The following is a 24,398-nucleotide window of genomic DNA, read 5'->3' as shown; positions in this document are numbered from 1 at the left end:
ATTTCCTGTACATCAAACATATTCCCCTTCCATTAATTCCTTTAATTCCCTTAGACAACTTATGTTTAACTTTCATTTCGCAAATTCTTGATTAAATGTACCTATGTAAAATCTAGGAATCGCAAACAAAGGGAAACAAGATAGTTATGTTTTTGAGATGGGCTTAATCAGCCCAATATGATTATCTCCGGTTGGACCTATTTTCCTACAAATGTTATAATTTGGTTCTTTACAGTGGAAAAAAATGTGTATACACACTTTATGCATTTCTCTGTTGTACACAACAGGTTGGTTATATAATTTAGTTAAGCAAATGTTTTGAGTGTAGGTCTAGAACTCTACTTTTGCTCCTCCTCAAGCATTAGGCCAGTCTACTTCACCTCAGTTTTTATGTCAAAAGGAAAAGGTGTGGGATTTGCAGGAGAGATTGCAAAGAGGGCACTATGGGGAGGGGATCACTTATTGTTGAAGCATCCTACGGATGCCCAAAGCTAACAAGAGCAGTCCTTGGCTTTAAATATAAAACTTAGACGAAATCTCCTAGGACGAGACCCCCCAACCCCCAAATCAGCGAATCTGAACTTGACCGCAGAGGACGGAACGTCGTCAGCAGAAGGGGTTAAACTTAGGCTAAGTTCGAAACGCGAAACTTCTTTTCAGAGGGCGTAGACTTGCAGAGTTCTCTGAAGTGGTAGAGGCGAGCTTGCCCAAACCCCACGCGAGATCAGCGCTCAGAGAAACCGCGGCGCCGAGACCTCGGGAGCTACAAATGGACTCCCCAACCACCAATTACGCGGTTGACGACCAGAGAGGAGAAGGCCCGCCCAAGAACCCAGTGCCGCGCTCCGATTGGACGAGCTCATTTCTCTCCGGGGCTCCTTCGCCTGTCAATCACGTTGCCCCGACACGCCCTCGGCCCCGCCCCCGCTGGACTGACGCAACGTTTGGCGTTCTTTGGGCTCTCTCTGCTTTCCCTGTGTGGTTTCCCTCTTCGCGCGCTGCCTGGGGAAAAATTCCAGCCTGGAGCCTAGCGCAGGCGTGCGCCAGAGCGCGGTGTCTCCACTCTCTCCCTCCCTAGAGCTTGCTTTTACAGTTGTGACGCACGAGGCACCCCGCTCGCTGCCTTCACTTGCGATTGGCTGCGGCCCGCGTCTGTCACATAGCCCCTCCCTCCCGCCCGCCCAGCTATGGACTCTTGATAGACAGCCGGGAGGCCACGCCCCCACCCCGTCTGCCGCTAAGCCCTACGATTGGCCGAGGGAACTGGCATGCTTTCCCGCCCCGGCGCCCTCGGGAGACTCGGGAAGCTGGTGGGACCCCGCGGAAGTTGTCAGTCAAACTCCTCCCCCCGCCCCCCGCGAGGACCTCCCCCGGGCCGCGGGAGCGCGCACGCACGCGCCCCGGGTGCCCCCTCGCCCGTGCCAGCTACCCGCTCAAGTTGTAGCAGTTGCTTCCCGGGCGTGCTCCGTGGGCGGCCGGTGGGCGCCGGAGGCTGAGCGAGGGCGACGCTCCACGGCTCGCGGTGCGGGTGGCCGCCCCGGGCGATGAGGGGCCGGCGCTGACGGGAGGACGAGCGCTCGGCGGCGGCGGCGGCTCGCGCGGACCCGCGATGGAAGCGCCCCGGGAGGAGGCTCCGGGCCGGGCGGACGGCGCGGGCGGCAGCCGCTGAAGACCTGTCCGGACTCGGCGCGCAAAGGGGCCGCGAGGCGCGTCCGGCGTCCGTAAGCCGCGCGCTCGCCCCGGCCGTCCAAACTTCGGGCTCGCCTCCGCCCGCCTGCCCGCCCTCGGCGCCGGGCGTCAGCAACTTGTGCGGCCAAGCCCGCGCGCCCCCGCCCTCCCCTCCGCCAGCCCCGGGAGGCGGCCGCGCGGCGCGGGGATGCGGCCGTGAGGCGCAGTCGGGCGAGGAGCAGCTCGCGAAGCGCGAGGGCGGCGCGCCCGGGGCCCGGGGCGCAGGGGCGCAGGCTCGCCGTGCCGGTCCCCCGCCGATTGCCCGGGCCAGCCGCCGCGGGAGGCGCCGAGCGCCCGGGTCGCCGCGATGTCGTCGCCGTCGCCGCCCGCGCCAGTTGCCTGCGCCGCCATCTCGGCCTCGGAGAAAGTGGACGGCTTCACCCGGAAATCGGTGCGCAAGGCGCAGAGGCAGAAGCGCTCTCAGGGCTCGTCGCAGTTCCGCAGCCAGGGCGGACAGGCGGAGCTGCACCCCCTGCCCCAGCTCAAAGGTAACCCTCGGCCGCTCCCCTTCCCACCTGCGCGCTTGCCCCACCTGCCCTGCCCTTGGCGACTTCAGGGTCCCCAAGTTACCCGCGCTCCCCTTCCCGGTCCAGTCCTCCGACTGCCTACTTCGCTGAGCCTCAGCCCTGGGCTTTCTCCAAGCTTAGCTAGTTCTTCTCTTTCTCTACTCGCCCCTCAGTCGCCGCATCCAGGGTCCGAACAAACTGCCGCCGAGTTAGCTGGCCTTTAGACGTAGCTATATAGAACTAGCTTAAAACCAGGACCAGATGACAGGTCTTACGGTCTCGTTGGACGTAAATGTTAACTCCTCAGAAGACCTCGATTGTCTTTGGAGGGGTTGTGAAGGAAGAGTTGTTTTGTTTTGGTTTTTTTTTTTTTTTTCCTTGCAGTGGAACGGGAACTTGGTTCGCGCGACTGTGCTTCCAAGGACTTTGCGAGGTTTTATAAGTAATTCAAATTGGTATCCGTGCCTAATGCCTCGCAGGAGTGCTTGGCACCCCCTTTTGGCTCACTTACTTTTCCCACCCGGTTTGGAGGCTTTTCGTGAGTTGTTTACTGGTGTTCTTGCTTATTGTTTGAGAATTACTGGCTTTTGACTTAGTAATTTTACGTTTTTGCATTTTATGAGCTAGATGTCATTAATGGAAAAGATGATTATGTCCCTAGATGTTTAAGAAATTCTTGCAACCTGATAGAAACCTAGAGAATGATTTACAAGGCCAAGAAATAAAAGGCTCATGCCAAAATGGATAAATGATCAGCAGATTTTTCAATTCGTTTGACAAAGATCCAGCATCCCGTTCAAGGCCAGTCTGGTTGTGATTTGTCTTTGAGTCTATGAATCCTGACTTAGTTTGGCAAGGAGTGTAAAGAAAGCCCTAGATCAAACCAACAGTTGACCAGCAGCAGCTTGGAACCCCTTTTAGACGCCACAGCTGCCTCTTGGGGTGCTTCTGATACCACAGGTAGAATCGCACAGACTTTTGAAAATAGTTTGTTTGCTGTGTGCTGTCTCTTTTGTTGCTTTATTGTTCTTTAACATACTAGAATTGTCCAAACTGATAGAGCAGAGTCAGTGGAGTGCAGCCATAGCCATGAAATAACCCTGTCCTACCTGTTAGAATAGTGAATTGTTACTCAGAGATATAAGCTTTTATATTTAATTACGAGTTATTTTACCCTCTGTTTTTCATTAGTTTATCGTGTTACTTTTAGTTTGAAGTCTCAATACTAGCATTTTTCTTGTGTGTCTAAGTTGCTAACATGGTTTTCTTCTTAGTGTTCTACTTCTTAGTTCCTCTGATCTCATAGTTGAATTTTAAACATCTGGTTAGTCTCAAGAGATGATTCTGTAATAGATTTTGCCTTTAAGACGGACAGAAATCCACAGAATCAGTAATCAGACTCAGAGTTACATGATGTTTTGGTTGAAGATGTAGCAGGTACTGCCAATGTTTTCATGTACAGAATTTGGTCAGTAGTAGAAAAAAATTGAAACCCTAGGTTAATTTTAGGCATCTGCGTGTATAGTGTTCCTCATAAGGTATTTATTATTCATGATAAACTGATACAGATTCAATTGAGGAAGTAAAACTTTTTACTTGAAAATAAAACCCTCAGTAGGGAAAAAAAAACTGGTTTAAATCCAATTGTCAAAATGCTTGAAAAGTGATTTTTTTTTTTTGAGTTGTTTTACTTGGTGCTTTGGCCAGTGTTGTGAGTTTTATCTTTCGGTAGTATTTTTCCCTCAGTTGTGGGTTTAACACAACAACAGCAGAAAACCCTTTCGTATGCGAGAGAAATTTTCTTACTGCTCTGAAATACAATCTCACTGTGGAGTGATTCAGATATCCGTGGGCATCCGAGATCTTTCAAGTATTTTAGATACCAACCAACCTGCTTGCTTTACACTTTGTCCACATGGATCTAAACTGGAAAAGTGCCAAGAAGTTTCCTTAGACACAGACTGTGAGTAAGGATTAACAAAACAACCCAACCTTTTCAGTTTATTTTTGCAAAATCTTGTAGGTGAGTGGGTTGTGTGATTTTAATGCTGAGAATGTTAAAAATAAACAGTGAAGTTACTCTGAGGGCTAGGTGCTAGAAAACAAAACCAGGATCAGTAAATGTGAATCACTGTTTCTGGTCTTGAAACTTACGTTCACGTAGGTTCTAATTGTTCCACCTCAAATTTGTTATTTGATAGTGAACAATTAGGGAACTTGTTATTTAAAATAGGTAGTCTTTTGGTGTGTTTAGCCTGTTTTGGTTTAAATTTCTGGAAGGATTGGCTTGATAAAATAGCTGATCCTTTACATGCATGTACAGTTTATTATTTCAGATAATTGTCTTTGAAAACAAAACAAGACAGTATTGCCTGTGACATCGGAACAACCTAAAACTGTGTATTGTTCATCCTTGTATATGCCTTTCAACCCACTGTAGTAATGCTATTATGCTGTTAGCTGACAGTATAGGGCTCAGTGTATTTTTACAGATATCTTATTTTGAGGTTTGAACAGGTTAGTTTCAGACCTCTGATTATCTGAATGATGCTTCTTCTGACTGTGGGACTCTGGTCAAACGCCAGTAGTTTTGCTGTAAACTCATTTTACATAAACTTAAAGTAGTGTGGTTGAGAAAGTCTGGCCAGGAGAGGTAGTCAGGGTGGAAAGTAAGTTTTTGATCTTTCTGAGTTATTTTCCTTATCTGTAAAGTGGGAATAATACTATCTCCCAGGATTGGAGGGAGTAAATGAAATAATTTAAGTGCCTGAAAATAAGTAAAGAAAGCCAGCTTCCATTCTCTTGTTTGAAATGCAGATTAAAATATTTTTTAAAAGAATTATAAATAGTACTTAAATAAAGCTTTCCTGGAATATTACTTTTAATTATGTGTATGTGCATATGAGTACTGTTGTCTGTAGAGCCAGGGGTGATGGGTAACCTGGAGCTGGTCTTACAGGTGGTTGTGAACAGCTCTAACAGGTGCTGGAAACTGAATTGCAGTCCTCTGGGAGTAGTACATACTTTTAACCTAGGAGTCCATGTATCCAGCCTGTAATAATAATTTCTTACCAAGAAAAGGAATCAATAGTCATTATGACTGTACAGACACACATTTTTCTCTTAGTAAGCAGCAAGGAATAGAAACTGATTTTGAGATTGAACTCTTCTTGAGATAGAGAGTGGCTGGAAAGATGGCTCACTGGTTAAGAGCACTGGCTCTTCCAGGTACCTAGGTTCTGAGCCCAGCACCCATCTATAACAACAGTTCCAGGGGATCCAAAGCCCTCCTCTGACCTGTGAGGACACCAGGCACACAAGTGGTTCACAGACATACACCCGTACACAAATTTAAAAAAAAAAAAAAAAAAAAAAGCATGAGGTAAAAAACTTGCCAGAGAGTCATTCAGTTCCATTGATGATCTCTGAAGAACTGAGGCCGGATGTTAATGCTGACCAGAAGTAGCTTGCAATAGCCTGCTTAGAATTAGGGGGAAATATATGCTCATGTTTTGTTGAGGTATGTGGTCTTCTGAGTGAATTGTGACAGAATTAGTTTTTTTAGTTGTCTTGATTTGGGGAGGGACATTACTACTTCCACTCATTTAACATTTAAAGTTCATGGATATTCACAAGTTATTATTTATCCAAACACAACACTTTGTAAATAGGAAAAATATAAGGTAAAGGTGAAATTCATCTGCACAAGTTAAGAGAAATGCTTTCAACTGGCTATAACATTTTAGTTATTTTGTGACTGTTTTCTAACCTGTCATATCCCTTCTACAAGATAAAATTTTTTAAAAAACTTTTTTTTTTTTTTTACTTTTTAAGAATATACTTAGAGAAGTTGCTAAATATTGTATCTAGTACTAGTTTTCATATGAAGAAACCTTTTCTCCTTTAAGGCTAACATCTTCAGACTTCCTATTTACGATCACTTCCCTGCCTTATTTATTTATTTATTTATTTATTTATTTATTTATTTATTTTGGTCATCTTTCTTAATTTAATTTTGGAATCATCTAATTGAGTAAAGTGATAATCTAGGGAAATATATCTAGCAGACTGGTGAGACCATTGGAGTAGAGTGCTGTCCTGTAAATAGCAGATTTGAATTGTCTCCCTGCTTCAGTGATGACTCACAGTCGCTTGGGGCGAGCTGTTTAACCCCTGTGAACTTACTGTTCTCCACCTGTAGGGATAATGTTCTCCTTGATAAAGGCGCTGTGATGATTGTATTTAGGTTATTATTGCCCCTTTGAGTTTTAGAGTCAAAGGTTTAGCTACAAAATAATACATTTGGGAAATAATAGGTTTTTGTGCCTTGTTTTGTTTTTCCCCCGATTTGACTTTTAACATTGTAGCATAATGGGGTAGAGTCTGCTGTTGAGGACTTGTGATACACCGTATAGTCCTCCTTAGGGCCTTGGAAAGCTTTGAAAAAATATATCCACACCAGGCCTACATCCCTCAGAGTCTGCTAAGTGGTCTAAGGTGGAATCTAGGCATGTTTATAGTTTAAAACTACCAGGGTGATCCTCATGTGCAATTAGGAGTGAGGGCCGAGCATCACAAATACAGTGTTAGGCATCTGCTGGATTAATTCATTAATTGAAGTTTTGTCTTTCTCTCTGATACTCATGGTTCCTTCCTCTCAGCCCACTAGCTTTCCCTGCCCTCACTTCACCCTCTGGTATTTACAGTTCACTCTCTGAACTCTGCTGCCCCCTATGGCTGGCTCGTCAGCACTGTTCTGAGTTTTCATATGACAAGACTCTGTTAGGTCTTGTTTTATATCTGAGTGAGGGAGGGCCCAGCTATTGTCCTCCGTGCCAGGTGATCAGGTGCTTGCTTGTTCGTTGTTGTTTTGAGCAGAGATTGAGTGGGCATCACTTGGGAACATGATAGAGGATAGCTTAGCTTTAATCTCATTTTTCGGGGTCACTGTTGATGGCAGCCGCTTTGGCAGGAAGTTAGGTGACTATCTTCTTTCTATCTGATGTCTTTCTTGGAGATCTTAGCCTAATATTTTTACTGGGTATATTAAGTAAAATGCACTGGTGGCGCACACTCTTTGATCTGCCGCTGGAGTCAAGCAGATCTCTAAGGATGAGGCCGTCCTGGTTTACATAGCAGATTCCAGGCCAACCAAGACTGCATAATGGAGTTATCTTTAAAAAAACAAAACAAACAAACAAAAAAAAACTAATGGGGAAGTGAACTGTTGAATTTACCTGCTCTGGGTCCTGTCTTAGATTTATTTTTTAATCAAGTATTTTATTCCAGAGAGTTTTCCATGGATCTTGACCATGGCTTTTTGTGAATGGTGGCAGTGAGGCTCCAGAGCCGCTCTTAGTCCATCTTCCTGGTGTGTCTTTGGCCTTTCTGCTAAGCACTCTGGGTAATACTAGCATCTGTCGATTAGTTATGGGTGAATGTTCAGTTGATGTGTAGTCGTTTGCTGTACAGAATGAGATGGTAAAATTTTATTTTGCAAAAGTAGATGTCATCTTTTTTTTCAAAACATATAGTACCAAGGACAGGCTAATAAATGTCATGTAGACACAGTCGCTATTTTGATAAAATCCCCCTTGATTGTCTTTTATTCATTTTTTATATAAAGTACATTGTAGCTATCTTCAGACACACCAGAAGAGGGCATCAGATCCCATTACAGATGGTTGTGAACCACTATGTGGTTGCTGGGATTTGAACTCAGGACCTCTGGAAGAGCAGTCGGTGCTCTTACCCGCCGAGCCATCTCTCCAGCCCTTGGTTGTCTTTTAGTCACCTACCTTCCTGCACTGATAGTGCCTTCCCCAGAATGTTCAGTATTGACTATGAGATCCATTCCTTGTTTTCTTTGTGTTTTAATATATTTATGCCTAAGACAGTTAAGCTAAGTAAATGAATTCTGATTTCTTAGTACTTTGATAATAATAAAGAGTAAGTAAGGCTCTATCTTTGTCTAAAGTATGTGTGTTGCCGAAGTGAGCACAGTAGATGCTGGGTTAAAGCAAAGGTACCTGGCCTTGCATCTGACATAGTGTTACCCAACACTGATTGTTCTAGGAAAGCAGTTGTGTGGAAAACTGAGTTAGGGTTGACTCAGATACAAGCTTTAGCCTTTAAAATTTGATAAGCTGAAGTAGTTTGTATCTATAATTTACATTTTTTTCTCTTCAATTTTTTGTGGTAAGGTCTCACGGTGTATTTCGGACTGACCACTGACTCACTGCTGTGTAGCCCAGACTGGCCTTGAACTCATGATCCTCTTTCCTCCCATGTGATGGGATTACAGGCCTGCATGACTTTGCCCTGCTTGTTTAAATTAATCTCCAAATTTGAGGTACAGTCTTAATTTATGAGGATGTCTTTGAAGAAAATAAAAGAAATGGATCTAAAATCTATAATTACTTTTAGTGCATTATTGCATGACAAGAAAACCTAATTCCTGAAAGTTTGACATGACAGGCTGGGTTTATGTAAAATAGACTCTACTTGTCTGAGCAGGATAATTGAATAATAAGCAGTTTCAAGACTTTTTTATGTATATCTTTTTTTAACTCTTTGGTGAAGGAATTTGTTTCCATGAGCTTTTTGAGTGAGGAATGAAAAGTTTTAGAAACCTTATTTTGATTCACATCTGTGAAGAACTTACTAGGTTTTATTTGGTCATGCCTGTCAGTTGTAGTTTGCTGACTATGGTAGGTTTACATGATCTAAGAGAACCTATTTCTGACTTGGACAGTGAATGCAAGGGAGTTCTTGGGATCACACTTCCCTGGAATAGCTAAGCTAACTCCCCTCCCCAGTTGAACCCCCCAGTTCTGAACAAGAGGCCTCCAAAGTCATTCTCTTGAGTCTCCTTTGGGAACTGATTTCACTCTTACTCTAAATAAATAGCATTCTAGCCATTTCATCAGAGAGTCTAAAAAGAGGGAGGAGTTGGCTGCGTTTGATGATGCCAGGAAGTGTGAGGGAGACACAACCTAATTTTGTTATGGAAAAAGAAAACGTCCTGAAGAAAGAGATCAACTGAGACCTACAAGCTAGAAAGTGGTGGTTAGGCAAAGATAGATGGGGGTCTAAGACCTACCCATCTGATAGTACGTGCAGACATGCAGCTGAGCACAGCATGTTTGGAGATTGCCAGCATTGTGTGATTAGAGAAGACACTGGAGCAGCGGTTAGGACCTTGGTTTTGCTTGATGGGTACAGGCATCACACTGCCTTTATACCTGACTGTCATGAGAAATGCAGGACATCTTCTTAAGTGGAGATGGGGTGGGGGAATCTCAGACAGAGGATTTGGTGAAAGGAAGTCAAGAATGATACTGCTTGGACTGCTGAGATGGCTCAGTGGTTAAGAGCACTGACTGCTCTTCCAGAGGTCCTGAGTTCAATTCCCAGCAACCACATGTGGCTCACAACCATCTAAAATGAGATCTGATGCCCGGAGCGAGCAGGGCTGGAGCAAGAGGAAAAAAACAAGAATGATACTGCTTTCTTGAGCAACTAGATACAGAGTAGCAGTTTGTCAATAGGTAGCCCAGGGTAACCTCAGACTCAACAATCTCACCTTACTTAGTACAAGTGTGCACCACCTCACCCAGCAAAAACAGCTTGTTGAAATCAAATCAGATTTGAGGAAAAGTAACATTTCTGTTGGTCTTGCGCTCGCGCGCATGCACGTGTGTGTGTGTGTGTGTGTGTGTGTGTGTGTGTGTGTGTGTTTGTGTGTGCGCGCGCGTGCATGCACGCACACACGTTTGCTTCCATCCGTTCATTCATTGTTTCTTTCTTTCAAGATAGGGTCATACTGTAGTGTAGGCTGGCCTTAAACTCATGGTGATGTGCCTCAGCCTAGCAAGTGATGAAGTTACAGGTATGAGCCCCCATACTAGGCTTTAAAAAGTAATCATTCTTTTGTGGGATAAGTTGAAGTACCTATGGAAAACTGAAGTGGGGCTGACTGGTTAGAAGGTTAATTGGGCCTAAAGCTGAATACATGTGCATATGGTCGTCGTTTGGGAGTTTTCAGCTTGTCAGTGGCATTTGTAGCAATGGAAGCGGAAGCAGCTGCTCAGTGGAAATCTGTAGAATGAGCAGAGGCCAGAGCATACCAACATCTCGAGACAAGAGGGCTGTGCATGGGCCCAAGGCATCAAGGCAAGCTAGTCTTAATAGCTGGGTAGGTAGAGCAGAGCAGCCTGTGTGCTCTTAGCAGTCTTCCTGCTGGCATCGTTGGTTTTTAAGGATATTTCAGAGGCTTTATAGACTTGAGCAAGATACCTGTAGGGTAAAGGTTCCGTGGAAATTGTAGAAATGCAGCCAGTGAATTATAGTTGGATTTGCTGGCCACTGATGATCTGTGTGTGCATAGTCCAGGGCATCCTTGGTTTGTTTATAGTGGGATGATGTTCTGGAAGAAGTGCTTGAGTGAATAGCGTGGGCTTTGAAACTCAAAGGCCAACCCACCCTAGTGACATAGTCCTTCAACAAGTCCATACCTCCCAATCCTTCTCAGATGGTTCCACTGGCAAGGGACCAGATATCCAACACGTGAGCGAAAGAGGCTGTTCTCATTCAAACCACAAACTGAATAATGCTTAGGTAGTCCAACATTTTTAGCATTTCATAGATAAAGAAACCAAACCCTAGGTTAGATTGTATTCTTCGGTGCTCACTTACAGTTTGATCTTTTCAGATGGCCGCTAATTCTTTCTCTGCAGTATTAAACTGAATATTTATGTTGACTGCATTAAAGTAAAGTTGATCACCTTCTTTTCTGTCTGTTCAAGAGAAGGACTTGTGGTTGAGAGCTTTCCAAGAAAGCTGCTGGACAAGTGGCATTGCCATTTACTACTTGGTGTGAGTCATAAATGAGTCTCAGTTTCATTGTTTTCTAAAATAAACTCTTTTAAAAAGGAATATACGGTGGGAAAGCTCATTCTTAATGGCAAGTGGTATTGCATTGCCATTACTGAACATTTCCACGGTTTTCACTGCCTTTAAATAACCTAACATTTGTTTTAAAAATAATAGAGAACATTTGCCTTATGAATGAGTCCTGATACTAAGATGATTGTTAATGCACATTTGCAACACAGCTAGATTTGTAATTGGAGTCACCCATCACTCGGTCACTGTAAGTGGTAGCTTGAATGTGTTGCTCCATATTGTCAAAAACCTGAAGCTTTACCTGTCTTTTAGAGATGCTGTGTATAGGATATAAGAGTTTTCTCGCACTGGGTCCCCCCCAGTTTGAAAGCAGGAGATAAAGTGGACTTGCACACGAACTTGATTAGGAAAGTTCATCAAACACTTAGCTGGTTTTCAGTTTCTAGAGGTGATGGAACTGGTAGTATTCCAGGTGCATACGTGGCTGCAGTTAGTGAACACGTCTTAACTTGAATATAAGCACAGTTGGAGTAACCGATGTGATGAGGATGTGCGTCTAGGTTAGTCTGAGGCCCTCTCTCCTTCCTGGGAGAGCCTGGTCATCCAGTAGGCGAGGGGAACATACCTGAGCTTTCCCTGTGCTCCAGCTGTGGGCAGCCAGGCGTGGCGTTGGCGCTGGGTGTGACTGACACCTGGCATTTCTGTGATCATCTGGATGACCCTGCGCACGCTTGGACACTTGTTTTTAGTTCTAGAGCAGGAATGACTATTTTAGGATGTAATACTTGGTGTGAGTCATAAATGAGTCTCAGTTTCACTGTTTTCTGAAATAAACTCTTTTATGAAAGAATATACGGTGAGAAAGACCATTCTTAACTACCTTGTTTCTTTATGTGGCTTTTTTTTTTTAAAAAGAGCTCATAGACTGTTAAAAACAAAACTCCCCTTTCATATAGCACACCTCTCATACTTTGCTGTCAGTGAGACCAGTGTAAGAGTGGGTTAGCCTGTTCACCTCATGCTTTAACTTTATAGACTATAATAAACAGCATGACTTTTCTGAAGGAAAAATCGCAATTTTGAAATAATCCTGGATAAATTATTTATTTCTAGGAGTAGTGAATTGGATCGTTTGAAACGTTGGTTATAAATTCCACATGCTAAGGTTGTTGAGATGGTTCAGGCAAGTGATTGATGCCAAGCCCTGTGTTTGTAGCTGTCTTCTGGTTCCCACTTCTACCCCCTTCCCTGAGAGCACATACTCAGTCTAAAATAAGTAAATGTTAAAAAAATAAATAAATTTCACACACCAAAAGTAAGTTTTCTTTTAAAAAATTTTTTATTTATTGGTATATGTGTTTCTATGCCTGTGCAGTACTCACATAGACATGCCTTGGCACACATTTGGAGGTCAAAGGGCAACTTTTAAGAGTTGGCCCTTCTACACAGGTTCTGGGGATTTGATGCAGGTTTTCCGGCTGGCAGGTATCTTTACATGCTAACCTCTCTCTGGCTCAGAAATAGCTTTTATTTTTATTTTTATATTTTTATTTTTGTAGTGCTAAAGATTGAATGAGAAGCAGGCACTACTGTGGGTAGAATTTCTAAGAGTCCTGTTTTAGGAGTTTATACATAGATCTATTAGAAAATCCAACTAAATCCATCATTACCCCAGAAAATTGATTAAATACCCTAAGGTTGCCACTCCCAAGCCCTCTGACAGTGATGGTGGAGGAACTGAAGCAGGTGTAGAGCTGCGTTCCTGCCATTGACTTGAGCACCTGTTGAAGAAGGTAACGTTCTCAGTAAGTGGCAGGCGTTTCTTTAGGGTCGTGTAGGCATTAACACGAGATGGATTCCCTCACAGCCATTAAAGTGAGAGCCATAGTTTCCTTAGCCTTCCACTTGGTGTGTGAAGATCTGTTTAACATTTCTGGTCCCTTAAAAGTATCACAGACTCTTGTTTAATGAACAGCAGGTTCCATATTCAAATGAGATTAAGGAGATGACACAAGTTTCCCATTAGCATAGCATATCTAGTAACCCATCCGTGTTCCCTGTTCTCACTGCTTTATCAGACGTGATATTGGAAATTCAAAAGCTACTCTGTAATTAGCTTCCCTCCTCTCCTTCCTTCTTTCTCTGCCTCTCCCCTCCTCCTTTCTTCCCCTCTTGACTGGATTATATAGCCCAGGGTAGCCTGGAGCTCTCAGTTCTCCTGCCTAGGCCATCAAAGTACTGAGTTTATGGGCACATAGTAGCTATAAGGTATATTTTGGAATAAGAACTAACCAGTATCCTCTAATCCTTCTATATAATAGTTATGGATACAGCTATATTTGAATGGTAGTTAAAGCTGTTGTTAAGTTTAGGCAGTACCCCAGTGGTTTTCCTTAATACACACTTATATATTAAGACATCAGACTGATCGTGTGCCTGTTGACATTTCCTCACGTGTACTGTCTGTATTTTCTTCTCAGTTTTCAGTTGTAACAAAATCACAGACTCTTAACTAAGTCATAGTTATAGTGCCGAGTCATTTGTTAATAAATAAATAATCCCCTTGCTTCCTTACTATAGCCTGATGTTTAGTTTTAGATAAAAACTAGTTTAGGCTCTCAGTTATAACATTCTTGGGTATTGCCAAAAAGCTACATGTCCTATATCCTGTGTCAGTCTCTTAAATTAGAATTCTGGACCACATCCTCGGCATGCCACTGAGTGGTGGTGCTGGGTTGCTATGATACTGTGCTTGTTCTATTATTTGTAGCATGAATTCTATATGAGATGTTACTTTAGATTTCAGATAAATAACCGGGCAGCAATAACTGGGGATATGGTTTATAAAATTATCTTATTACAAATTATGCCCGCCCTTTTAAATATCTGTTATTAAACACTGCAGTAACAAATGAAGAAGTTGAAACACTTGATTGTGCTTGGGCTTCTCACATTGGCTTTAGTGAAGATGGTGAGAAAGAGGAAAGTCTTAGGATAGGCTAGTCACGGTCAGTGCTCCCTTTCCAATAGAACAAATAAAATGGCCAATAGTAGTTTTTTAAGAAGTGCTCTGTATCCTTAGCCATCAGGAAAATGCAAGTTAAAACTGTTTTGAGAGCCCATCTGTTTTGAGAGCACTTGTAAACTAAAAGTTTCTTTGGGAAAGAAGAGCTAGCTTTATGCAAGGGATAGTCGCCTAAGGTCTTTTTAGCTTTCATACAATGCCAGGGGTAGGGTGATTGGGGCCATACTCTTAATGGTGCTGCCTAAAACTATAGCCTCTAGTATGAATGGAGCAAGAAGGGAACCCTCATCTGTCTACCGCACTTGGTTAGAATTGAGCTGCTCCAGCAGGATAGATGTACCAGTGTCTATTGGTACCCTACGAAGGCTGTCAGGAAGATTCAAGTAGAGGGAGCCTCTGGTTTTTTGAACACAGTTACTGCCTAGCTGGGCAAAGGGAAAGGGGTTGCTCTTCATTTAGATTATGCTTACTAAGTTTTCATAAATTATTTGTGGCATGGGGCTCAAACTCAAGGCCTTGTTCATATTTCGTTGAGTGTTTTTCCACTGGGCTATTTAGTGCCCTGAGTTTTCATAGACATTCTTAGATGGTGTTTCCTCATTGGCTGTTTGCTGAATTTTCATAGACATTCTTAGATGGGTGTTTCCTCATTGGCTGTTGGCCCTTGGGTTGATTCATAGAGTCTTTGAATGATGTTTTATTATTTATCTTGAAACTGTATTTATATATTTAGAAAAGGAGTCTTTCTATGTAGCCCTGCCCATGGTGAATATCTATGTAGACTATATGTAGACAAGGCTAGCCTTGAACTTTTGGTGATTTTCCTGCTCTGCCTCTCAAATGCTGGAATTACAGGCATGTACCACCATACTTGACTAAATGGTTATTTTAAACTGAACTTTGAGGAAGCAGGTAGATCTGAGGAATTCTTACCTTTGACTTGACTACAGTTTTAACTTGTTTATAGCAATAATTAGTACATTTTATCTAGGATATCATAGCTTCCAGATACAAAGTTATACACTTGCACTTGAAATCTCAAGAGGATATGGGAAAATTCCTTGAAGTAAATAGCTTTCTAAAACTGACACAAGAAGAAACAAAACTTTCAGTAGGTATGTGTTTGTTTGGTTGAGTCTGAATTAAGAAAGAACATTACTAGAAAATAAAATTGCAGAACAATATCTCTTATGGAACATAAACTCAAAAATCTTTAGTAAAATATTGGCAGATTGAAGTCTAAAATATATGAGTAGAAATAATGTATATTGACCATGTAAGATTCATGCCAGGGATATAAGCCTATTTTTTTGTTTGTTTTGTTATTGTTTTTTGATTAACAATCATTTCTTGACCTTTTGCCCATGTTCTAATGTAAACCATGACTAACTTTGGTTCTTGACAAAGATATAAAGAATAGAGATTGAAGAAAAGACTGCCTTCTTCAGAGCTAGAAAAACTGATTCTGCATATAGAAGAATGGGACCTAGTCCATATCTACACATTGCACTGTAATCAACTGAGATGGATCAGAGGCCTTCAGTTAGTAAGACTTGACTTTGATACTACTAGAAGTAAAGCCCTTCTGATAGATCTGTCATAGGCAAGGATTCCAAGAGCCCGGGAAATAGTTCTGGGAATTGGCATAGTTGGAATTACACGAAATTAAGCTTCTGTACAGCAAAGGAGACAATTGCAGAGGCAGCTTACTGAGTGGGGAGAAATAAATCTTGGTCATCTACTCATCAGACTGGAGATTTGTCCAGATATGTAAAGAGAGCTGCAGATATTAAACACACAGAATCATCCAGTTAATAAATGGACTAGTGGCCAAATAGTTCTCAATAAAACAAATAAAATGGCCAATAGTATTTTTTTAAAAAGTGCTCTGTATCCTTAACCATCAGGAAAATGCAAATTAAAACTGTTTTGAGAGCCCATCTCATCCCTGCCAGGGTGGCTGTCAAGAAAGCAAATGGTAGCAAATGCTAGCAAGGTTTTGGGAAGGGGGCCTTAGTCACTGCTGGTGGAAGGCACACTTCTGCATCCGTGTGGAGATCTCTCAAATAACTAAAAGTAGAGCTAACTATAACCCAGCTAACCCACTCTTGGTATATAACCAAAGGACTCTTAACTCAGCATGTTACAGAGATCACTTACACACCCGTGTTTATTGCTGCTACACAATCCACAATAGCCAAAAAATGAAGCCAGCCTAGATGTCTATCAAACAAAGAACGTAGTACATGGATACAGTAGAATTTTATTCACCTTGTGTTAGGGTCCTCTAGAGGAACAGAATTGATAGAATGAATCTGTAGTAAGAGGGAAATTATCAGAGTGGCTTACAGGCTGTGCCCACCTAGTCCAACAGTGGTCGTTTCCTGAAGGAAAGGCCAAGGATCTGGCAGTTGAATCCACAAGGCTGACTTCTAGTCAGTGTTGGAGGCCTGAAGAAGTAAATTGTTTGTATGTATGTGTGTGTGTGTGTGTGTGTGTGTGTGTGTGTGTGTGTGTGTATGTATGTATGTATGTATGTATGTAATGCCTCTGCAACAGGATAGATGAACTTGCCAGCTAGGGTGAGGGCAAACAGGCAAAAAGCAAACACCTCCTTCTTCCATGTACTTTTTTGTGGTATACAACCAGAAGCTGTGGCCCAGAATTAGGACAGTCTTTTGACCTCAGATGAACCAGTCAAGAAAAGTCTCTCATAGGTGTCTCCAGTTGCTTGGGATTTAATTGATTCAATTAATATTGACAATCAAGATTAGCCATCAAATAGCTATAAAGAGGAAGTGAAGCTGTGGTATGTGCAGAAAAAAGAAAGACTGGAAACCATTAGCGAAATATCCAGTGCCAGAAAGTCAATAACCACATGTTTTCCACTTATGCACAGCCCAGATTTGGGGGCCGGGGGAAGAGAAAAGGTCATGAAACTAGAAGAGATCTTGAAGGGAAGAGAAATCTTAAGGGTGGGGTAAAATGACGGTAATGGAAACATGTCAGATACATGTGACATGAAAGTAGAAGAGGACACTGTCTTGGCCGTTCTTGGTTTTTTATTTGTCTAGAGCAGTGACTCTCAGCCTTCTTCATGCTACCTTTTGATACAGTTCCTCATGTTGTGGAGACTACCAACCGTAAAATTATTATTTTTTAAAGATTTATTTATAAGTACATTGTAGCTGTCTTCAGACACACCAGAAGAGGGCATCAGATTCCATTACAGGTGGTTGTGAGGCACCATGTGGTTGCTGGGAGTTGAACTCAGGACCTCTGGAAGACTAGTCAGTGCTCTTAACCATCGAGCTATCACTCCAGCCCCATACAGTTATTATTGTTGGTACTTCATAACTGTAATTTGTTTGTTTGTTTGTTTGACTTTTTCTTTCCTTTTTTTTATTAGTTATTTTCTTTATTTACATGTCATATGGTTTCTCCTTTCCCAGTTTCCCCCATAACTATAATTTTGCTATTGTTATGAATCATTATCTGTTTTCCTGTGGTCTTAGGTGACCCCTATGAAAGGGTCATTTGACCCCCAAAGGGGTTGAGACCCACAAGTTGAGAACCACTGTTTTTTTTTTTTTAAGATTTATTTATTTTATGTATATAAGTACACTGTAGCTTATGGTTATGAGTCATCATGTGGTTTCTGGGAATTGAACTCAGGACCTCTGCTCACTCCGGCCCAAAGATTTGTTTATTATTGTATGTAAGTAAGTACACTGTAGCTGTCTTCAGACACACGGGAAGAGGGCGTCAGACCTCATTATAGATGGTTGTGAGCCACCATGTGGGTGCTGGGATTTGAACCCAGGACCTCTGGAAGAGCAGTCAGTGCTCTTAACTGCTGAGCCATCTCTCCAGCCTGAGAACCACTGTTTTAAAGAAGTGTCGGATGCTCCATGGATAGCATCGTTCTCTGCATTCCAGGTGGTTGGAATCTCAGCTTCATTACCAGTTTACTATATCATCTTGGGCCTGCCTAATATGGGATCTTTTATTTGGGGGGTGCACCTCTTCTGTTCCCCATCTCCATGTAGCATTTTACATCATGTGAAATGGTATCTCTCAAACTTTTAAGCCACAGACTGTCTGTCGTATGAAGCACATCTTGCTTTCCAACTGAGGACCCAAATGCAGTGCAGTGAAATAATACTGTCACACGCCCTCTGATTGCTTTGTTTGCGTAACTCCAGTTGTGACCCATCAGAATGATACTACTGTCCGGTTGGTTTCAAGCCATACTTTGAAAACCAGTACTCTACAGCAGTGTCTTTTAAAGTGTGAGCTAGGTACATCTCAAGATGGGTATTTAGGGGGGAACGCTGAAGCGTTTAGGAAACACCAACAGGGCTTTGGGAGAGCTTTTGAAGGTGTGATCTCCAGAGGGGAAGCGCCTCATTTCTCCAGAACTGTCTTAGTCTCGCCTGCTTGTCACAGGGATTTTTATTTTTAACAGTGGTAAAGTCTTTAGTGAAATCAAATTTTAATCATAATAAGATGGAAAAGTTACATGCATTTTAAAAACTCATATCCCAGCCAAGTTTAAATTAATTACGTATTTCTCAAAGGCACAGCACATGTGTTTCTTTTATAGATCGTTCCTCGATTGTGCAGTTTCTCTTGTACTGTTCATAATATCGTGCAGCACTTTCTTATTGGTGATTTAGTGATGGTTTCTAGGGGAGTCCTTTAAAGTAGCCTTAGTACTCTGTGGATGAGTACAATTTGGTATTACAGGTCATATAAGATTCTTCCCTAGGCAGTATAAAAACCTTAAGCCATTGAAATTGTTGGCTGTGCTTTACATCTAATAGTTCTGAATCGCTCTTTGGCAAATACTTGGGGGAGATCAAACACTGCTACAGGTGTGTGTAGGATTGGCTTCGCTGTATCATTTAAGTGGAGTCACTAGCGTATTACTGAACCTTCCTTATCACTGTGTCAAAAAGAAAAAGTTTAAGAGAGAAAATGTTTGCTGTAGCTCATGTTTGGAGAGAGTTGAAGTCTGTCCCAGCCTGGAAGGCCGTACAATGGGAACATGTGGCTCCAGATGCTTGCTTGTATCAGGACAGGCAGGAAGTGGCAATACAAGTCAGAGCCTGAAGTGGAATAGCTTCCACAAGCCCACCCCTACTCACCTGTCTCTGCCATCTCGACCCCATGCTGCAAAGGTTCCACGGGCCCAGAAAGAGCAGCACCAGCAGTGGACCACATTAGCCTGTGGGACTGGTTCAGACTCAGGCATTTTAAATACTCAGGATTCATTACTGTTTTGAAGAAGTTAATATCCATCAATGTGTTAGTTTCCCCGCTGCTCTTGAGCAGAACAGGAGTGTGTGGCGGAGGGGACCTCCTTCACCTCATGGCGGACAGGAACCTGTTATAATTTTCAGAGGCACGCCCCCTGAACCTATTTCCTCCAGTTAGGCCCACCTTCTGAAGTTTCCATTACACCAAAGTGCCACCAACCAGCTGGGAACCAAGGGTTCACCTCAGGGGCTTGTGGGAACCATTGTATTTTCAAACCAGAACACTGCTTGAAATAGATAAATAGCATTATAATAGTTAAATAGAGGCTAGCCTTTAAGTCTTAGAAATTCTCCTACCCCAGCCTCCAGGGATTAAGAGTGAGCCACTTCTAACTAAAGCATTGAGTGAGAGAGGTGGCCTTACAGATAAGAAGAAAATCGGTGTCATGTGTGGACCTGGGAGAGAGGGGAGAGAGAGCAGGACTTGGTTATGGATGGTGATCACATGTGCAAGTGGGTAAGCATGAATTTGTGTTCATTCCAGCATCAGAGAGAAAAATGCTCAGAAATATCTTAAGACTCTGTTAGAACTGAGTCAGCTTCTAAAGATGGCACCTATTATCCTCAAACCATCATTATAATGGAATCTAATTATAGTAATAGTAAGGATGCAGTGCAAGGACTGGGACAGGGCTTAGAGGTAGAGCACTGGTTTAGCATGTGTGAATCCATGTGCTCAGTCCTCAGTAACATACACAGAAGATTAAGATGTGATACAGTAACATACAAAAGACTAAGATGGAGACAGAGGTACCATCTACTTGAGTAAAGATAAAAGCTATATTTGAAGGATATAGATTTTTTTTAAAATAAATGAGTAACTGCAAGAACTATGAGGATTTTCTCTACAAGTTACAAAGGGTTCTTAGTGAGATAGTCATCATCAACTTGAGTGTGTAATACATGTATTCTGAAAAGCTTAGCATTGCTAGAGAGTTTATAAGAAGCGAAGATGTTTTAGCTTAAATCCCGTATTTTTAAGCTAATGAACTTGGTCCCAATGTTAGGAAATGCCATTTATTAATTGAAATTAACTGTTTAACAGAAAACTCCAAAAGATTTAAGAAAACGGCCCTTCAGATGCCACTGACGTAGTAGAGATGAGCAGGCTCTGCTGCTGAGCACCTGCTGGTGTTTGGGCTGAGCAGGGGTGGGAGGCCCAACTGCCAGCTTTGTGCGTCAGAGCTGCCTCATTCTCTCCGCAGTATATGAGGTCTCATTCCAGAGCTCAGGCAACTTTATCTGCAAATTTAATGATCCTTTAAAAAAAAAAGTTAAAATATGTCCACTTCAGAGTAGTTCCATAAAAGGTGATAGAATTAAAAAAAATTATAAAAATAATAAAAATGTTATTTACTGTCCCTCAGCTTCTTATCGCAGAGACCCATGCTGGCTCTGGGACAGAGCAGGAGATGATTATTTGTGGGTGCAGAACTGTCTTAGAAGCTTTTAGTAGCACGGCCACAAATGGCTGTTTACAGCACATTCAAAATTTATTTGTAGTTTTTAATCATTCCTTCCAGAAGCATGTAAATTATGCTGGTCTTTATACATCCATACTTTGCTTTAATAAAAAAGAAAAGGGGGGCTAGGGAGATGGTTCAAGATGGGCCATGGAGTCATGAGAACCTGAGTTGAATTTCCAGTACACACAGAAGACAGGCACCTATAGTCCCAACACTGAGGAGAATGAGGAGACAGGTGGTCCCTGGAGCTTGCTGGCCAGACAGCTGAACAAATTGGCAAATCCAGGCTCACTTGCATACATGCATCCATACTTACTCATGGGAACACAAAATCCACTACATGTATCCTCACACACATGCACACACACACATACATGGGGACATATAAAATCCCCTACATGTACACTCACACACATATGTACAAATACCCATTTGTAGGTATCTACGGTGAGATTTTAATCTTTTTGAAGATCCTTTTTCATATCTTTACATAAAATAGGAACTGGTTTTCGAAGAGGAAATACTTTTACATACATGAGCCTAAGTATCAGGTTTTAGATACCTGATCTTAGAAATATAACCTCAGTGGTTCAGGAGACTTAGATCAGTGAGGGGCTAGAAGGTTCCTATTGACAGATTGAAAGTCCAGAGTTTAAATGTAATTTTTTAATGCTAAAAACAAGAAGCTGTGATACATTAACAAGCAGAAGGCAAATGTTTATTAAGTGTCGTTTATGTGCCAGGCTCTATGGGAGGAATTAGAGGGAAGACGGATGCAATAAGCAGAATGTGGTAACACTTGGTTCCTGCTTTGGGAGACCTCCTAGATTAGGAGTATTAAAAATACAAGATATAATTAGCATATGATACAAGAAATACTGCAACAGAGATACACACCTAAAATACTTAGGGTAAAGGTGGATTTACCAACCAGTTTAGTTTCATCTACTAGGAAAATCCTTGATTAAGGACTTAGGCCAAAATGGAACCAGTGAGTAGAGTCTCCCAGATTATGTTGGGGACATGGGCATTCTGGCCTCAGGAGCAGCCTGTGCTCTTCAGGAGCCCCAAGCACTGTGTTTCACCAGGATGGAGAGGCATGCTTGCTTGTGTTGAAAGGTGACTTTTAGTATAGGCAGCTGTACTCTGATACAGTACAGAGGCTTCATTTTCTAAATTATTGGTGATCTTATTGAGTATAGTAGTATTGATTTTTTTTTTTTTAGGAAAGTCTTAACTTTTTAAGTAGCTTACATAATAAAAATGAATAATTAGTTATGAATAATTAGCTGTTGTGACTGAAAAATGTAGATAAGGGATGATAAGCATCTAAAATAATTGAGGTGATCACAAGAAAGATATGTTAGAATCAGTAATATCTGATGATTGATTGTAGACAGCAAGAATAGTCCAGTGTAAATCCCTGTGTGAAAGGATTACAGCTGCCTGGATTTACCACTCAATCACTTAGAGGACTGTATACATGCAAATAGTGTCTACAAAATTATGTTTAAAAAGCACAAAGTAACATTCAAGTTGGTTTATTCAGAGTTTTTCTCTTTCTATTTATAGATGCCACTTCAAATGAACAGCAAGAGCTTTTCTGCCAGAAGCTACAACAGTGCTGTGTACTGTTTGATTTCATGGACTCTGTTTCAGACTTGAAGAGCAAAGAAATTAAAAGAGCAACACTGAATGAACTGGTTGAGTATGTTTCAACTAATCGTGGTGTAATTGTTGAATCAGCGTATTCTGATATAGTAAAAATGGTAAGCCTCTAGATTTCTAGTCCTCAGATTAATGGAAGTTCAAAGATCTGAGGTGTATGTACAGTAACTAACATGCCCAAAAGAATGTTCTTAAAATCATCCCCTGGGGCCAGGCATGGCAACACACACCTTTAATCCAAGCACTTCAGAGACAGAGGTAGTGGATCTCTGTGAATTGTAGGTCAGCCTGGCCTACCGTGACATCGTGAGATTCTGGCTCAAAAAAGCCCATTTGAAAGATTATCTGTTTCATTGATATGGTCATTGATTATAGGAGTTTGAGAAATTGGTAGGTATTGTGGCTCATGGATACCTTTTTGGATATTATAGACCTTAAATTTAGGACACGATGTAGGCTCAAGCATACTGTTCTTGTATAGGACTATTGGAATTCAGTTCCCAACCTGCAGCTCTCTGCCTGTATATAGCTCAGCTACAGGAGGATACCTCTGCCTGGATATAGCTCAGCTCCAAGAGGATACCTCTGCCTGGATATAGCTCAGCTCCAGGAGGATACCTCTGGCACCTACACTTAGGTGCACATCTACACACAGACACAAACATGTAACTAAAACTAAAATCTTAAAAATAACCAACAATATAAACTCAAGTTCATACAGATCATAATGTGTGAGCAAGTAGTCACTGGGAATTGTAAGGAAGCAGAGGAAATGAGACACGTGTGTAGGCAGTGGTTAGGGAGTTAAGCTAGTACTGGCTTCAGAGAAATCTTATTTATTTTAGCTTTAGAGAGAACATTAACCAAATAAAATTAGCTTTCTAAACTCATACAGATAGTAAAGGGGAATGTAAATATTAAATACTGATGAACTTCCTATTTTTATTTTATTATTAAAATTTCAAGACTAAAGGTTATTGCCTTCTGTTAACTGATTTCCAGTGGTTTTTATTGAGGAATTTTGATGGGAAATATTCTTTTTTAACCGAAAATACTCAAATATTTGACTCAGATTATTCTATAATTCTCTATATGTTCTGGGATTTAATCTCTTTACGCAAATGAAAAGATGTTTTTCTTTGTTTTTGTTTAATTTCTCTAAGAGTTCAGCCATCTGATCAACTTAGTCCTTTGACATACTTCAGGACATTTATTACAGGTTATTTTATTGATGACCACAAGGCTAGCCTTTCATTTTGCTAGTGACAATTAGGAGACTTCTGTTATTTATTCTTTGTGAAGCTGATGCCCATCACATGATTACTGGTTTTACCTTTAAACTTGGTTTTGAAAGCTGGGCATGGTGGCAAACGCTTTTAATCCCAGCATTCAGGAGGCAGAGGCGACGAATCTCTGAGTTTGAGGCCAGCCTGTTCAACAGAGCTAGTTCCAGTCAGCAAGGGATACATAGAGAAGCCCTGTCTCAAAAGAAAAGAAAGAGAGAGAAAATGTTTTTGAGTTGTAACTGATGAAGTTCTAGATAATTGCCTCCTTGGGGTTATGGCAGTGTTGCTGACAGGCGTTTAATCTTTCTGGATGCCACTTTATAAGAATAGTTGGAAATTTACTTGTACATTGCTTATATTACCTTCCTGCCCCAGGTAGTTTACTTCAAATAGCCATTCCCCACTACAGTCATTCCCAGCTATAGTCATCCTCCCACTACAGTCATCACCCCATTAAACTCATCCCCTATAGAGTCATCCCCCACTAGTCA

At 41.9% G+C, this 24,398-nt stretch overlaps 1 protein-coding gene across 1 annotated transcript in view; it reads left to right on the top strand.

Moving 5' to 3' along the window:
• The first annotated feature begins 1,203 nt into the window (after positions 1 to 1,203).
• Ppp2r5a (protein phosphatase 2 regulatory subunit B'alpha) overlaps positions 1,204 to 24,398 on the top strand; it is a 40,519-nt gene continuing 17,324 nt past the window's right edge. Inside the window, exons 1-2 of the mRNA XM_031338998.1 lie at positions 1,204 to 2,216; positions 22,526 to 22,722. Of these exons, the coding sequence (XP_031194858.1) occupies positions 2,036 to 2,216; positions 22,526 to 22,722 (378 nt within the window). The 5' untranslated portion in view covers positions 1,204 to 2,035. The remainder of the gene's footprint in view (positions 2,217 to 22,525; positions 22,723 to 24,398) is intronic.

Source organism: Mastomys coucha, unplaced genomic scaffold, assembly GCF_008632895.1.
Source record: "Mastomys coucha isolate ucsf_1 unplaced genomic scaffold, UCSF_Mcou_1 pScaffold1, whole genome shotgun sequence".
NCBI classification, from domain to species: Eukaryota; Metazoa; Chordata; class Mammalia; order Rodentia; family Muridae; genus Mastomys; species Mastomys coucha.
This window is presented reverse-complemented; position numbering and strand designations above follow the sequence as displayed.